Raw genomic sequence first — 16,942 nt, forward strand, 5'->3', positions numbered from 1 at the left:
CCAGTGTGATGTCATGTATATGAGCCAGTGTGATGTCATGTATATGAGCCAGTGTGATGTCATGTATATGAACCAGTGTGATGTCATGTATATGAGCCAGTGGGATGTCATGTATATGAGCCAGTGTGATGTCATGTATATGAGCCAGTGTGATGTCATGTATATGAGCCAGGGTGCGTGATGTGTTCTCAGATGCCGGTGGACCTGTCGACCCTGTCAGAGGAGGAGAGGAAGGCCCGCATGAAGAAGAGGGACCCCAAGAGGGGCGCGGCCAAGCGGAAGGAGGCGTGGTTTGACGACGACTTCAAAGCGGACGACTACAGCCAGTTCTGGAAGAAGAAATGACCTGGCAAACACACAGAGTGATGTCGAAACGGGACTCTGATACGCAGCAACACCTGCCCCTTCTGTGTGTTCACCTGTATTGTGCTCTGGAAAGCTTGTGTTATTAAATGGATGATGATGCTGATTGTGGTGGTGGTGCTTGTGCTAATGTTACTTAGGTGTTCTCCGAACTGTAGCTCCTAGTTACAGGTTGTATTGGGTCTTTCATGTAAGACCTGGGATTTTCCATGAAGGGGGAGGAGGGAGAGGGGTGGAGTGAAGAAAGAGGGGGAGGAGGAAGGAGACAGGTGGAATGGAGATAAATGGAGGGAATGGAGGCAGGGTCAGAGGTCAGATGTCAGGAAGGCAGTGCTGCCCGGTTTCCAAGCAGCCCTTCCAGGACGAGCTTCCTGTTGATATGTGACCAATAAAGCCCGCTCTGATAAACCCAGGAATGATTAACAAGCACCTTGAATGCCTCAAAGTTCATTCCCCGTGGCGTTTCTGTGTGAACATGAGCGTTTCTACTACCAGCCCCTCCGTCACCTCTAGCCCTCCAGCCCCCAGCAGGGTCACCACCCTGCAGCCTGCAGACATCGCTGTGGTGGTGGTCTACTTCCTGCTCGTCATGGCCGTGGGGATATGGGTGAGTGTGGGGAGAGTGTGTGAGGGATATCAGTGTGTTACTCGAGAGCCAACCAGCAGGGGTGTTGTTGACACTCTGTTTTCCAGTCTTCAGTGAGAGCTAATCGGGGGACAGTAGGAGGGTACTTCCTCGCCGGGAGGTCCATGACATGGTGGCCTGTAAGTAGACAGGTTGTTGTTTTTGTTAGCGTGTGTTGTGTATGTGCTGTGGAGGGTGAGAGTGGGTGTTGTTGTTGTTGAGAGTGTGTGTCCTGTCCCAGATCGGCGCGTCACTGATGTCCAGTAATGTGGGCAGCGGCCTCTTCATCGGCCTGGCAGGCACGGGGGCGGTGGGGGGCATCGCCGTGGGCGCGTTCGAATGGAATGTAAGTCACATGACCGCCAAACACTTCCTGGGCTACAAGTATCTACTGTAAGTCACATGACCTTGGCTGCTAATCTATTGGCTGGATGTGTGCGTGTCGCCCCCCCCAGGCAGTGTGGATGCTGGTGGCTCTGGGCTGGATCTTTGTTCCGGTGTACATCTCCTCAGGTGTGGTGACCATGCCAGAGTACCTCCGGAAGCGGTTCGGAGGCCAGCGCATCAGGATCTACATCAGTGTCCTCTCACTCATACTCTACATCTTCACCAAGATATCTGTGGGGCCGCACACACACACACTCACTCACACAGACACCCCTGCCCAAATTCATACCCACACTCAACACACACACCGACACACAGACAGTCATACTCCCAGTGTGGAGCAGTACCAGTACTGTTTGTTGCATGTGTGTGTTGACAGACAGACATATTCTCCGGAGCCCTCTTCATCCAGATGTCTCTGGGCTGGGACCTCTACGTCTCCATCGTGGTGCTGCTCATAGTCACTGCTGTCTACACCATCGCAGGTAACCTCTCACCCTGACCCCCTGACCCTCCAACATCATCCCTGCTAACCTCTGACCTCTAACCCTGACCATTGACCTCCAGGGGGTCTGACAGCGGTGATCTACACGGATGCTTTCCAGACCGTCGTCATGGTGGTGGGAGCGGTCATCCTCATGTTCATAGGTGGGTACGTGTGCGTGGCGAGGTCGAGTGTGTGTGTGATGGGGTTGTGTGTGTGTGACAGGGTTGTGTGTGTGTGTGTGTGTAGCGTTTGACAGGGTGGGCTGGTACGAGGGCTTGCTAGAGCAGTACCCGCTGGCAGTACCAGCCGTTACGGTTCCCAACACCACCTGCCACCTGCCGCGCCCAGATGCCTTCCACCTGTTCAGGGACGCCCGGACCGGAGACCTGCCCTGGCCCGGCCTGATACTGGGGCTCTCCGTGCTGGCCATCTGGGTCTGGTGCACGGACCAGGTACACACACACATGGACCAGAACCCCTGGAATCAAATACTGATGGTACTGGACTGACCCCCCCCCCTCCTTCTCCTCCTCCAGGTGATAGTGCAGCGCTCCCTGTCTGCTAAGAGTCTGTCCCACGCCAAGGGGGGGTCGATCCTGGGGGGCTACCTGAAGGTCCTGCCCATGTTCTTTGTGGTGATGCCAGGCATGATCAGCCGAGCCCTGTTCCCTGGTGGGTCAACACTGCTCTCCACCTGTTTACCGCACCGCTGGGCTGGGGCGTCTAATGCGTGTGCATCTGTGGTGTGTGTGTGTGTGTGTGTAGATGAGGTGGGCTGTGTGGACCCAGAGGAGTGTTTAAGGATCTGTGGGGCCAGTGTAGGCTGTTCCAACATCGCCTACCCCAAACTGGTGGTGGAACTGATGCCTGTGGGTAAGACACACACACACTACCCCACACACACACTTCTACTACTACACATTGTATGGATCTACTACACTACTACATGTACTGGCTCTGGATCAACTTCTCTCCTCCCCCCCCCAGGGCTGCGAGGGCTGATGATGGCGGTGATGATAGCAGCTCTGATGTCATCTCTGACCTCCATCTTCAACAGCAGCAGTACTCTGTTCACCATGGACATCTGGCAGCGTGCCCGCCCCCACGCCTCCCAGAACGAGCTCATGGTGGTGGGCAGGTGACCATACACACTACACACACACACACACAGACTCTAGTCCTCCTCCTGTCCTGTGTATTAGCTGTGTTGCATCATCATAGCCAGCTTTGTACTGATACAATATTTGTGTTTGGGTGTGTTTGTGTCCGTGTGTGTGTACGTGTGTGTGCTGCAGGGTGTTCATCCTGTTCTTGGTGGTGCTTAGTATACTGTGGATCCCCATCATCCAGTCAGCCAATAGCGGACAGCTGTTTGACTACATCCAGGCCATCACCAGCTACCTGGCTCCGCCCATCACCACTGTCTTCTTGCTAGCCATCTTCTGGCCACGCGCCAACGAGCAGGTCACACACACACACACACAGGGGCACACATACACTCATGCATGGGCACACACAGGGCGATGTTGACAATCTGTATGTGTGTGCATGTGTCTCCAGGGGGCGTTCTGGGGCTTGATGGCGGGCCTGGTGGTGGGTGCTGTCAGAATGGTGATGGAATTTGCATACAGCACACCCTCCTGTGGTCAGGTGGACTCTCGCCCCGCCCTCCTCAGAGACGTACACTACCTGTACTTCGCTCTCATCCTATTGGCTTTCACAGCTCTGGTCATCGTCGCTGTCAGCCTCTGCACCCCGCCCATCCCAAAGGAGCATGTAAGGGTTGGGGAGAGGGACACAGAGCACCTGTCAATGTCAGAAACAACTGTCCACATCTTCTGCTTTCCTTGTCTACCCCTCCTCTCTCTCTCTCTCCCTTTCTCTCTCTCTCTCTCTCTCCCTCTCCCTCCTCTCTCTCCCTCTCCCTCCTCTCCCTCCAGCTCCATCGTCTGACATGGTGGAGCAGGCACAGCAGGGAGCCCAGGGTTGACCTCCCCAACCCCTGGTCCCCGTCCGAGCCCACGACCCCTGACCCCGATCCCAGGCCATCTTCAGAGGAGCCAGCGGCGGGCGAGGCGGAGAGCCGTGCAGAGGCACAGCGGTCGTGGTGGAGGCGGGCAGGCCTGTGGATGTGTGGCATGTCTGGGCAGGAGGCTCCACAGCTCCCCCTGGAGGAGAGGCTGGCTCTGGAGGACAAGCTGAGCAGCATTCAGGAGGTCCCTCTCTGGAGGAACGTCTGCAACACCAACGCTATCATCCTCTTAGCGGTTAACGTCTTCCTCTGGGGCTACTTTGCCTGACAAGACCTCTCTTTAGCTAGCTGCTAAGCTCATTGGTTTGTCACACTCCTGGTGTTCTTACGTTGACGAGTACCTTTGTCACTATTTTGAAAAAGTTATGTGTCACAGTAATTGTTTTTGGAAGCCCTGAAGGTATGGGCTGTATAAAAGTCAATCATTGAATGCATTTAATAAAATGGAAAACTCTTGATCACTTGAAGCTGTGTCACGATTTTAATTTAGTTTTCGCAATCATTTCACCCAGGTAACTGATTTGAATGCCACAGCTGGTTCGAATTCAGTTTCCTACGTGACTTTCTGCGCAGTCGCAAGTATCTCTGCTGACCAGGTCATATGACCAAGTGTCAGTTTACGGAAGTATTGAGAATCAAAACAATTTCAGCCGACGGTATTGTACAAGTTCTGCATTTTACGAACTATATGTCAGAAAAAGGGAATGTTTAATTACGGATGAAGTTAGTAGATCGGTTGTAGAATCATAGCGGTTAGCGATTTATTTTTTAAGAACAAAACTAGTTGTTTTTGTTCTAACCGCTTAAGATGCCACGGAGATGTCTTCTTCCGGTCGTTTCCCTTGCGTTAACACTGTGTGTTGCATTCGGTGAGTGATAAAAACATTTGTAACAGTTGGATAGTCTAGCTAGCTCAAGTTTAGTCTAGCGTTAGTTGACTTGCCACTATTAAACAGTCTGGTGGGTTGTGGCATTTTCCTTCCACAGCCGAGAAGGCGACTCTTTCTGCCCTCGGTACCATTGACCTCGAGGAGACGGCGTCAACTAACGTCACCATCACCGCCAGGTAGCTAATGTTAAAGCTGCCCACTGTGTTTACGGGAACGGAGCTGGTACGGGAACGGAGCTGGTGCGTGACCAGTTTGAGCAGCTTGCTTTGTCTCACGTGTGTTCTCTGCCTTTACAGTTATTCTCTGAACGTGTCGGCCATCATCCTCTTTAACATCACCGATAGCTCTGCGAATGCCAGCTACATTCTGCAGCTTCCTGATCAGGTACTTAATTCCCCACTACTACTACTACTTCCAAACAACAAACAAACAAACCCTCCTACCGCCAGTAATACCCTGCAGAGCCTATATCCATCGCTGCTATTACCATAGTAACCAGTAATGTCGGTAACAGCTGAAGTGTGGACTCATAGGATCCAGTAACATTTGAACTCACCCCTCAGTGTAAATGCAGACCACTAAATGGCTGACTGGATGACTAGCGAAGCGTTTGTTTCAGGGAAGTGCTGATGATACAACACAGAGGGGAAACCTGTTGATCTGCAGTCAAACACTGCGCCGATGAGCTATATGTTCCACTAGGTTTGTTTGTTGTCTTTGCAGGTGGAGCTTCCTGCCAAATCTTCCAATGTCAACTTTCTGGTAGTAGCGAAGCACGTGGGTCAGGTGACGGCCTATCTCTATAGCAACAACACTGACATCGCCAGGTAATCAGACTTCCTTCTCACAGGGAAGGGTTGCATGTTGCATGGCCCAGCAGTAACGAGCCCTGTGATAGGCTTGTATTAGGCTCCTATTTAACAAGGATGATATTTTTCAACAAGCTTTAGTGAGTACCGCGATTCAGCCGTCCCTAACCAATCTCTCATTGTCACTCATGTCTTCCAGTTCCGTGACGAGGATCCGTTTCCTGGTTGTGCGCAGCAACTTCCTGTCCATCATTAACCAGGTGATTGGCTGGGTCTACTTTCTGGCCTGGTCCATCTCCTTCTACCCCCAGGTGGTGGAGAACTGGAGGAGGAAGAGGTGAGCACCCATGTGCTTGTACACTGTTATACTGATACCATTAGATGCCATTACACTGTACTAATAGACTGTAATCCTCTTACACTGTTACAGCAAAACAATGTTACATTGTTACAGTTAGACACTGTTGCACTGTTAACAATAATGTTTTTTGATGAGCAGACGCTTTTATCCAAATTGACATAGATGCAAAGTGCAACCGTAGTGCAAAACTGCAACCTTCTCCATCTTCAGTCAAATTCTGTGCAACTGAGCTATACCCATTCCACTGTTACAACAGGGCACTGTTACAATATAGTTTTTGTGTTTCTAAAGTGTGTGTGTGTGTGTGTGCACTGCAGTGTGGTGGGATTAAACTTTGACTACGTGGCGCTGAACCTGACAGGGTTTATAGCGTACAGTGTCTTCAACGTGGGCCTCTTCTGGGTTCCTTACATGAAGGTACGTCCTCCATCACGCTGTTACCCAATCACACAATGCTACCCCGTGTTCACTAGCCAATCACACACCACCACACCAAGTTCACTAGCCAATCCCGTATCTTTAAATCGCTATCCGTCATGTCAAAAAAGCAAAATTCGACATTTTTGTCCTTGTACCATTCCTTGTCGTTGTAGGAACTTCAGACTTGCTTAGGGTTGTTGGGTAAGGGACGTCTGTGACCTTTGAACTGTGTCCTCAGGAGGAGTTTGTGAAGGCGCACCCTAACGGGGTGAATCCTGTAGACTCCAACGACGTGTTCTTCAGCCTCCACGCCGTGCTGCTCACCCTGGTCTACGTGGTCCAGTGTGCCATATATGAGGTGAGACCACCCGAGTCCACTGAAGGCTCTATTGTACTTTTACTGAAGTGATCTACTCTATTCCGGGTGGCTCTATTTTGCTCTGCTCTAGTCTACTCGGCTTGAATCTAGTCGACTCTACCTTTTCCTAGAAAGGCGGGCAGAAAGTATCCAAAGTGGCGATAGGCTTGCTGGTGATTGGTTGGACGTTTGCCCTGATCACCCTCTTCGTGGCGTTAGCCAATAAGATCAGCTGGCTGGAGTACCTGTACTTCTTCTCCTACATCAAGCTGGGGGTCACTCTGGTCAAGTACATCCCACAGGTAGGGTCATCTCAGGGGTCAGACAGAGACAGATTACTGTGTCTTCAAGCCACAGCATGTCGGGGTCACCCTGGTCAAGTACATCCCACAGGTCAAGGGAGTCAGGTGGCTGAGCGGTGAGGGAATCGGGCTAGTAATCCGAAGGTTGCCAGTTCGATTCCCGGTCATGCCAACTGACGTTGTGTCCTTGGGCAAGGCACTTCACCCTACTTGCCTCGGGGGAATGTCCCTGTACTTACTGTAAGTCGCTCTGGATAAGAGCGTCTGCTAAATGACTAAATGTAAATGTCAAGGTAAATGTTAAAATGTGTGTGTGTGTGTGTTGTCAGGCCTACATGAACTACCAGAGGCAGAGTACGGAGGGCTGGAGTATAGGCAACGTCCTGCTGGACTTCACAGGAGGGAGCTTCAGCCTGCTGCAGATGTTCCTGGAGTCCTACAACAACAGTGAGGACCCCCCACACACACACCACAGCATTTACACACACACACACACACACACACACATACCACAATACATACACATTACAGCACATACGTACACTTACACACACACACACCACGCCACATAAATGCACACGCACACACACACTGGAATAACACTATGTAGCACCTTAGGAAGTTTAACCCTATACGAAGCTTTGTCATATGGAGTCTAACCCTGCTCCTCCTCCTGCTCCTCCTCTTCCTTTCCCTGTTCCTCCTCTGCTTTGCTGAACTTCCAGATGAGTGGAAGATGATTTTTGGTGACCCCACTAAGTTTGGCCTGGGACTCTTCTCCATTTTATTTGATGTGATATTCATCATCCAACACTACTGTCTGTACAGACACAGCACACAGTACCAGCCATTTGAAGGTACTGAGAACTAGTCATCAGTACTAGCCAGTACAAGACCAGGACTCAATGCCAGAACCAGCAAGTACTGGACCAGGACCACATTGTAGTATCAACTGGTAGTAGCCACAACCAGAACCAGAACCCAGTGCCAACTGGTACCGGACCAGACCAGGTCTAGACCCCGCTACCAGCTAATAGAAAACCAGGAACAGATCACAGTACCAGTGCATACCGGACCAGGACCACATTCCAGCACCATCTATGGTAGGGTCCTCTAGTCCAGAAACGCTGGGTGACATTCTGGTGAACACAGGTCTTTTTCTGCTGCCTACAGAACCTCTTAAAGAGCACTTTGATCAGGGTGTATGGAATTATTAAGTTTGAATACCACTTAATCAATTGTTTGGACATAATATAATTTTCCTGTTTACATTTTCTGTTATCCTTGAATTGACAGAAGCCTTAATATGTGTATTGTGCAAATAAAATGTCTTCCTTTTTCCGATCAATTGGATTTATTATCTTGATTTTTGCTATTTGAAAATAATTTGTCCGTATAGTATGGTTGTGATGAACCCGGTCTTTCCCACCGGTTTCGCGCATGTCCAGCGCACAGTATTCTGGGTTAGTTCGAAAGCAAAATGGCGGACCTGGCAAATGAAGGTAAGAAGCCGCTATGGGGCGATGATAAACAAACGGTATGAATGGTTGTCAGCGACTCGTGTATGCAGTCTGGACCGCGACGGTGCTCGCAGTTGGCGCACCGCAGCAGTCTGCTGCTCGGGGCTAAAAAGTGGTTTGAGGAAATGGCTAATTAGATTGTAGATCCCGGCCGTTGGTTGTACCGGGGGTTGGAGGGGGAGTAGGCAGACTGGACTTGGAAAAACGGAGAGGGGCGGGGCAGCTGTCTACAATGTGAAATTATGTAGCTAGATGGCTAGCAAAATATATGAATAACTAAGCTATTTTGACAGTTCGTCTACCAACTCCTTTGTTTACGTTAGGCTAACTGTATTACCCAAGAAGTACAACTAGCCAATCTGGGTCACATATCTAACGTACGCCAACGAATATTGTAGCTAAATGATGTCAATTTATGGCATGTGAGGGTGTTAGACGTTAGACATCATCTTCATGTTGTCGCTACCACCGCTCTGTCCCTTCATTGTTTAGTGTGAGCTAGAACGTGGACAGATAGCTTTAGGTGCCCAAGCCAATACCTGTCCAGCGTTGAGGCAAGAGCCTACGGAGTTTTGGTCAGAGCAGCGTTGAAGCCTACTTCACCGGGCTACATGCATTGTTAATGTAACTATTGCATGTCTACCATTCCACACAGGCTTAACTTGTTCCATTTCTTCAGGCCCATTCAACTGCCGTGCCCTGTTCTAATATTTCCTGTGGGCCCAGGGTGTGTGTGGGAGAGTGAGAGAGTGAGTGAGAGAGAGAGGTTGAATCGACATGTGGGATCAGAGGTCCCACCAACCAGCCATAAGAGGCTTAGACACCTCACACGTCCAAATGAAAGTGAGGAGATTAATGTAGGTACAGACAGACGGGTACAGCAGTTCTTTCCTCTACATCTCTCATCTCCTCTACACTTCTCCTCCTCTCCTCTTCTCGCTACAGAGTAAGGTATGGTGTGAACGCCAGAGCTAGAGAAGGAGAGAAGAAGCAGAGAAAAAGAGGGATTGGAGAGGAAGAGAGAGGAGGTCTAGGTTGTCCAGACTGGAGAGAAGGAACAGAAGTTGTGGCAGTGAGAATGGAGGACGACCAGGGTGAGTTAAGGAGAGATGGAGAGGGAAAGCTGGAGAAGTTAGGATATGGGATTCTGTGTGTCTTAACTAGCCTGTCCAGACCAGACCAGGTTGTGTCGTGTGTTCCCCAACTCCATTCAAGAAGGTAAGGTAAAGGTAGAATACTTAATTGTCATTGTATACAATACAACAACATTTAGACGATTGGAACATTGTAGCACAGGCTGCTGGCTCGTACAGTCGGTAGATGTGGGTAGTCCTATAGGATAGTGTATCATGTTGCCTTGCTGTGTGTGCAGGGTGAAATTATAGAAAGTAAGTCACACATTCTGGCTCCATGGCTTCCTCGTGGCTCGTACTATTAATAGTCATCAAGGGCGAATTACAGATGAACTTGTCTGTCTTTCTTTCTGCCCGCTTGCTTGCCTGTCTCTTTCCGTCTGTCTGCCTGTCTGTCTGCCTGTCTGTCTGCCTGTCTGTCTGTCTGCCTGTCTGTCTGCCTGTCTTCCTGTCTGTCTGTCTTCCTGTCTGTCTGTCTGCCTGTCTTCCTGTCTGTCTGTCTTCCTGCCTGTCTGTCTGCCTGTCTTCCTGTCTGTCTGTCTTCCTGCCTGTCTGTCTGCCTGTCTTCCTGTCTGTCTGTCTTCCTGCCTGTCTGTCTGCCTGTCTTCCTGTCTGTCTGTCTGCCTGCCTGCCTGTCTTCTTGTCTCTGTCTGTATGTAGGCTATATTGTCTGTCGAACTCATCTTTCCAGCAGTCTTTCCCTCCCATACTGACCTTTCACCATGTGTTACAGAGAAGCCAGCCTTAACCCCACCTGTGTTCGTCTTCCAGAAAGACAAAGCCCAGAAGGTGAGACACACACACTCTCTGTAAAACAGGCCACATCCTTAAAAGTCAACTTGATAACACTTGACTTCTGACCTTTGACTTCTGATCTCTCTCTCTCTCTCTCTCTCTCTCTCTCTCTCTCTCTCTCTCTCTCTCTCTCTCTCTCGCATTCTCCCTCTTTCTATTTTTGATAGAGGCCAGCAGAGGGATGCAGTGCAGAGGATGGAGGAGGTGAGGATGAAAGGGAATGAGGATGGAGGGGATGATGAGGAGGAATACCCTGTATGTTCTAATGTGTGTGTGTGTGTCCAGACTCTACAAGAGATGACAGGAGTTACTGTCCGCCAGTCAAGAGGGAGAGGACCTTGTCTCTAAACCAGAACTCATCCTCACACTCAGGTGTGTGTGTGTGTGAGAGAGAAACACAGGGGCTTGTTGTGCTGACACGGTGTCATCTCTGCTGTCAGACGGGTTATGTATTAAAATCGGAACGATGTTCCTCTTTCTGTCTCTCTCTTCCTCTCGTTCTCTCAGAGGAGAAAACAGGAGGATTTCGCCTGAAGCCTCCTACTCTGATCCATGGCCAGGCACCCAGTGCAGGTAGGTCTTCCCTTGTCTCCTCCCTCTCTCCTCTCTCCTTCTTCCTCCTCCTCTCTGCCCTGCTGACTGTGTGCTGGCAGACCGGGTGTGTTTGACAGTGTGTTTGTTCTGAGCATGTGTGTGTGTGTGTGTTTTGGTGCAGGTGTTCCCAGCCAGAAGCCCAAGGAGGAGCACCATCGTAGTGTCCTCCGACCAGCAGTCCTACAGGCCCCCACCAGCACCACGCTACCACACACAGGTACGCAAACACACACACAGGTGCGCACACACACACAGTTGTGTGCAGGTACACACACGGGGTTCACACGTGTGTGCCGGTGTTCTTGCAGGGGTGAACAGCGGGACCAACGGTGTGAACTGCTCATCGGAAACCCCCGCCGTCTCCCACGGCGACACCGACGACCACGCCTGCAGCACGGACGACACGCACGCGTCCCGGGTGACTGACTACCGCCGCGCACACCGCACAAACGCGGCTGACGTCTTCGCTCCTGGATTTAGCTGACATCCATCTCCTTTTCTCACTTCTCCTCTCCCCATCTCTCCTGTCCTCTCCTCTGCTCCCCCTGACAGGAGTGTAAGAGCAGGAGTGAGAGCCAGAGAGGGAGAGGAGGGAGAGGAGGGAGGGTGGAGAGGAAGGAGAGGAAGGAGCCCCCTGCGGAGTTTGTGTTTGGGCAGAACGTTAAGGACAGAGCCAAGGTCTGTCAGGCACCTCGGCCCCCCCTGCCTGCAGGGATGAGATCTTATCTCGCTGGTTTGATGTCCAGCATGTGTGTATGTGCGTGTGTCCACGTGACTCTGTGTTGTGTGTGTGTGTGTGTGTAGGTGGACGACTGCAGCGAGTCATCAGACAGTAAAGACAGTGGTGTGTCAGCAGACCCTCCTCCAGGAGAGACAAACTACTTCCTGCAGTACATCAGCACTCCCAGGTACCAGTATTAACCAGTTGAAACCAGTACAGACCAGTATTAACCAGTTGAAACCAGTACAGACCAGAATTAACCAGTAGAAACTAGTATAGACCAGTACACACCCGTAAAAACCCAGTAGAACTACAAAAACACTGAGAAACACATCGTACACCAGTGCAAACCGGTGGAACCCAGCCAAAAACAGTAGACTTGGGTAGAACCCAGTAGAGATGAGTGGAGACCCAGTAGACTCGGGTAGAGTGTGTAACAATGCCTCCTGTGCTCCCCAGCTCCCAGACTGCCGCCCCCGACTCAGACTCTTCGGCCAAGTTCGTGTTTGGGCAGAACATGTCGGACCGGGTCCTGGTGAGAAAACCTGCTTGTCCTCTCTGGTTTTGTTCACTTCAGCTCTGGTCTGTCTGGCTAGCTGAATGACTGGCTGGCTACATGACAGTCAGAAAGACAGTGACAGTAGTGGTGTGGCAGAGTGACATGTTTGTCAACATGTGCGTTTCTGCGTGTGTCTTGTTGGTGTGCCGTCTCTCCAGAGCCCTCCAGCAGAGGGCAGCACGGAGCCGCTTGGCCCCGCCCCCGGACAGCCCCGCCCTCCAGAGCGCAGCACAGAGAAAGGTGGGTGGTGGTCTTGGTGGTGGTGCTGTGGCAATGTTGAAGGATTTCATTGTGATCCGAATAGTGGTGACGTTGCGGTGACGTCGTTCCCCTCAGAGCCCAGTGCGGCGGTGGAGTCGCTGGAGGCTTCCGCGGCGGCCTACACCAAGGCCACGGCACGCCACTGCCTGCTGGAGAAGGTGGAGGTGATCACGGGAGAGGAGGCGGAGAGCAACGTGCTGCAGGTGTGGAGAGGGGGGGGGGGGGGGCGAGACGAGACAGAGGGGGCTAGACGGGTTGCTAGGGTGACCTGAGGCAGCCAGTGCTTCGAGACCGGTACTTATGATGTGAGTTAATCTGTGTGTGCGTGTGTGCGCTTGCAGATCCAGTGTAAGCTGTTTGTGTTTGACAAGCTGTCCCAGTCGTGGGTGGAACGAGGCAGAGGGCTGCTCAGGCTCAACGACATGGCCTCCACGGACGACGGGTCTCTGCAGTCCAGGCTGGGTGAGTGTAAGAGTGGCACGTGGCTCGGTAATAGATGGGGCGTTTATCGTTTTGGCTTCTTTTGTAATGCCTGTCTATGCACACCCGTGTGTGTGTGTGTGTGTGTGTGTGTGTGTCAGTGATGCGGACCCAGGGCAGCTTGCGCCTCATCCTGAACACCAAGCTGTGGGCCCAGATGCAGACAGAGAAGGCCGGAGAGAAGAGCCTCCGTATCACAGCCATGGACACGGAAGACCAGGGCCTGAAGGTGTTCCTCATAGCGGTAAGCACTGACCCGGGCTAACTAGCCTAGTCTAGCTGACCCAGGCTAACTAACCCATGCTAGCTAGGCTACGCTACTTAACCTATGTTAACTGCCCCAGGCTAACTGTGGTGTCTGTGTCCCCAGGCCAGTTCTAAGGACACAGGCCAGCTGTACGCCGCACTGCATCACCGTATACTGGCCCTCCGGAACCGCTCGGAACAGGACCCGGAGCCCCGCCCACCCCTGCCCCCTGGCCACGCCCCTCAGTCCAATGAGGATGACAGCGACGAGGACCGTGCCCTCAACCACGCCCCTGCTGCCACGACGACAGGCGCCGCCCCTAATGCCACGGAGACGGGCCCTTCCGCCGGTGGTGAGAGAACTTCCTGTGTTTCCAGCGCCATCAAAATAGGTCTAGAGCTATGAACTAGCTGGTACTCACTCCTCCTCTCCCCTCCCCACCTCTCTTCTCCCCACCTCTCCTCTCCCCACCTCTCCTCTCCCCACCTCTCCTCTCCCCACCTCTCCTCTCCCCACCTCTCCCCTCCCCACCTCTCCTCTCCCCACCTCTCCCCTCCCCACCTCTCCTCTCCCCACCTCTCCCCTCACCTCCTCTCCCCTCCCCACCTCTCCTCTCCCCTCACCACCTCTCCCCTCCCCACCTCTCCTCTCCCCACCTCTCCTCTCCCCACCTCTCCTCTCCCATCCCCACCTCTCCCCACCTCTCCTCTCCCATCCCCACCTCTCCTCTCCCCTCCCCACCTCTCCTCTCCACACCCCTCCTCTCCTCATCTTCTCCAGGTCTGTCTGAGGGAGCTGTGCCCCAGACCAGTGGCAGTTCGTAGCGCCAGTCCCCCCCCCCCCCCCCCCCCCCCCCCCCCCCCACCCGCTTTTGTGCTACAATAGCCAGGACCCCTTCAGGCATCTGTGTGGACACCTAGATCAGGGTCTTGAAGGGGTCCTTACGGGGGTAGCACAGGCGGTCCCAAGACGGCCTGGATTCACCTCCCTGACCCCCGACAGGGCTTCTGTCACAAACCCTAATGCTGCCATGTTTATAAGAGCTACAGCCCAGGATCAGGTGGGGTCTACGTGCACACACAAGTACACGCACACACTAAAATGCACAAAAACACGCACACACACACACATTCAAACGCACAGAGGTACACAAAAACACACATACGAACACACACATTCTACTACTGTAGATGGTTAAGTCATCTAACTCTGCAGATATCTCTAATATCAGCCATATCTCTAGAGATATCCTTGACATCTCAAGATATATCTCACTTGTTTCTAATGTATTTGTCATATCTCTGGAAATATATCTAATATTACTGTATTATCCCTATCTTTATTTCTTTTCCACTTTCCAGATATATCTTTAGATACTCACATTTCTTTTATCTCTAGTATCTGAGATACCTGTTGTCTTGGTTACATATCTAAGATATTGTATAAAGGTGTACTGCTTTCATGTTCTACAAGCCTTTGATGTGAAAATTTGTATTTTTGACTACATAAAAACATACGAAGAAAAAGTTCCAAAAAAAGTACTTAGACACATTGTTGTTTAAAATGTATAAATCCTATAATATGTATATTATTGAACGAGAAGCCTTTTCAGTGTAGAAAAAAAGACAAAATATCCAAATTTTCCTTATTTTGTACTCTTCACTTAAGACAGTAGAATCTTCAATGTTGACTGTTTTGTCTAGTGTTCCATTCTAGACAGTAGAATCTTCAGTGTTAATTGTTGGTCTTTAGTGTTCCATATTTTTGCTATTATGTTCTGTCTGGGCTGATGTAGCAAACATGTAGGAAGACATACGTGTTTAGATGACATACATGTGCCAGGAACAGTCCTCATTGTGAATGTATGATCTCCTATGGAGCCTCAGTGCTCTCCAGCACTTTCCCTTCACTGTCTGTGCGACTGTGATAATACTAGAACTGTACTCCCATCAATATGAATTTAATATGAGCAAATGCTGGGGCTGGATCTAGAGCTAGGTATTGTTAACTAGTCATAATCCAATTCTATGTAGAAAAAAAAAGAACCTGTTATGTAGACCAACAGTCAATAGACTAATGGACCCAAATCAGAGATCCAGACTTAGCACAGATACGGGCTACCTAAACTGGATTATGACTCGCTAACAAATCCTCCAGGCCTGGACCCAGGCCCATTAGCCCAGACCTAGGCCCATTAGCCCAGGACCGCGACCCAGGCCCATTAGCCCAGGACCGCGACCCAGGCCCAGAAACAAGCCTGACCCAGAAATACTAGCTCCAAGGAGGAAACATAGTGAGGCTAGGCTAGGAATACTAGCCGTCTTGGCTAGGGAATGCCAGCTGTTGTTGCAAGGAATGCTACCTGAAATGGCAGGCTTCTCTTTGATGGTATTGGCTATAGTAGCTAGCAGATTATGGCTAGTCAATGGTTGCTAATTAAATGGGTAGCAAGGCTAAGGTTGCAGAGGGATACGTAGGGTAACAGAGTGTGGAAATAACATTTCTAGAATTCCTTATGTAGCAAGCTCCAGCACAGAGAGATATTACCAGGTCAAACTACCATTGTTGTTTTTCTTTCAACTTTAGTATAAAATGACAAGAAAACATACACAAAAAATTACATCTAAATAAAAAATAATCAAAACCACTTGTTACAAAAGAGTTGATGCAAACTTGTATTGACTGTACTTCAGAAATACAATAAAATCTTTAACAGAAACTGAGATCTTAATTTTCTGTATGATGCATGGCACTTTTATTATTTCAATCTAGGATGTCATCCACTACTCGCTTTGAGCAGACTACACACTTTCATGGCACACCACATGAAGGCGCTAGCTGGATTGTTAAGGCCCGGCATATTCTAAATGAGTCTTATAGTTTATGATGTGGCTCCACATAGACTCATTGTTAGAGCTATATCTTCTAATTTCATCCAAAACACACATGCTAACCCCTTTGGTAATTTCATCCAAAACACACATACTAACCCCTTTGGTAATTTCATCCAAAACACACATACTAACCCCTTTGGTAATTTCATCCAAAACACACATACTAACCCCTTTGGTAATTTCATCCAAACCACACATGCTAACCCCTTTGATAATTTACCCTTTGATAATTTAATCCAAAACACACATACTAACCCAGAGGAAAATAAAACTAGCAAAGAGCTCTCAAAAATGTCTCATGCATTTCTCGTAGACAAGAATGAGGTATGTATGAAACCAAAACGAGATTATGGCTTATTTCTTCTGTTTCTCATGTTTTTCTCCTGAGAAAAAGCCTCACAAAATCTCAAATTATTCTCCTTTCGGGTTTCATAATAGATCTCATCAAGCTCTGAAATAAGTCTCAGATTTTCTCAAGTTGTGTGCCTCTTTTTGATCTCAGGCAAAGATATCAGAGAGCTCTCTTTATAAGCTCATTCTATGGTGGGGATGGTGTGCTGCTGACCTCGACGGGGGACATCCTGGTTATCGACCGGAAAAGGGTGGAGTGCAATCTCCGGGTCGGGGAGGAGATCTTGACCCAAGCGGAGGAGTTCAAGTATCTCGGGGTCTTGTTCACGAGTGAGGGAAGAATGGAGCGCGAG

General features: G+C 50.3%; 5 protein-coding genes across 6 annotated transcripts in view; all 5 read left to right on the top strand.

The window, feature by feature from the left end:
- The window catches only part of mrpl55 (mitochondrial ribosomal protein L55), a 1,252-nt gene extending 783 nt beyond the window's left edge, over nt 1-469 (top strand). The window contains exon 3 of the mRNA XM_067230621.1: nt 193-469. Within this exon, the coding sequence (XP_067086722.1) occupies nt 193-345 (153 nt within the window). The 3' untranslated portion in view covers nt 346-469. The remainder of the gene's footprint in view (nt 1-192) is intronic.
- Nucleotides 1-16,942, top strand: part of fnbp1l (formin binding protein 1-like) — a 73,958-nt gene that overhangs the window by 43,345 nt on the left and 13,671 nt on the right. The window lies entirely within an intron of this gene.
- On the top strand, nt 779-4,345 carry slc5a9 (solute carrier family 5 member 9). The gene is made up of 13 exons (XM_067230292.1): nt 779-970; nt 1,057-1,128; nt 1,230-1,334; nt 1,444-1,608; nt 1,755-1,860; nt 1,943-2,023; nt 2,109-2,314; nt 2,399-2,534; nt 2,628-2,735; nt 2,850-3,000; nt 3,158-3,326; nt 3,423-3,638; nt 3,803-4,345. The coding sequence occupies exons 1-13, from the start codon at nt 779-781 to the stop codon at nt 4,160-4,162; spliced, it is 2,067 nt and encodes a 688-aa protein (XP_067086393.1). The 3' UTR covers nt 4,163-4,345.
- Nucleotides 4,522-8,373, top strand: ctns (cystinosin, lysosomal cystine transporter). 2 transcript variants are annotated; one of them, XM_067230559.1, is made up of 10 exons: nt 4,522-4,763; nt 4,882-4,960; nt 5,081-5,168; nt 5,508-5,611; nt 5,793-5,930; nt 6,272-6,371; nt 6,613-6,732; nt 6,864-7,125; nt 7,364-7,481; nt 7,760-8,373. In XM_067230559.1, the coding sequence occupies exons 1-10, from the start codon at nt 4,703-4,705 to the stop codon at nt 7,761-7,763; spliced, it is 1,074 nt and encodes a 357-aa protein (XP_067086660.1). In that variant the 5' UTR covers nt 4,522-4,702; the 3' UTR covers nt 7,764-8,373. The 2 variants fall into 2 exon arrangements, with proteins under 2 accessions (XP_067086660.1, XP_067086658.1); XM_067230557.1 differs by having other exon boundaries at nt 6,864-7,034.
- Nucleotides 8,524-16,037, top strand: LOC136936779 (ran-binding protein 3-like). Its single transcript, XM_067230411.1, has 17 exons — nt 8,524-8,536; nt 9,500-9,648; nt 10,421-10,476; nt 10,650-10,686; nt 10,768-10,854; nt 10,990-11,055; nt 11,198-11,293; nt 11,385-11,494; nt 11,629-11,754; nt 11,881-11,984; nt 12,257-12,332; nt 12,515-12,596; nt 12,693-12,820; nt 12,959-13,079; nt 13,199-13,341; nt 13,468-13,696; nt 14,125-16,037. Exons 2-17 carry the CDS (start codon nt 9,633-9,635, stop codon nt 14,166-14,168), a joined length of 1,521 nt encoding a protein of 506 aa, XP_067086512.1. The 5' UTR covers nt 8,524-8,536; nt 9,500-9,632; the 3' UTR covers nt 14,169-16,037.

Source organism: Osmerus mordax, chromosome 27 (assembly GCF_038355195.1).
Source record: "Osmerus mordax isolate fOsmMor3 chromosome 27, fOsmMor3.pri, whole genome shotgun sequence".
Classification (NCBI taxonomy): Eukaryota; Metazoa; Chordata; class Actinopteri; order Osmeriformes; family Osmeridae; genus Osmerus; species Osmerus mordax.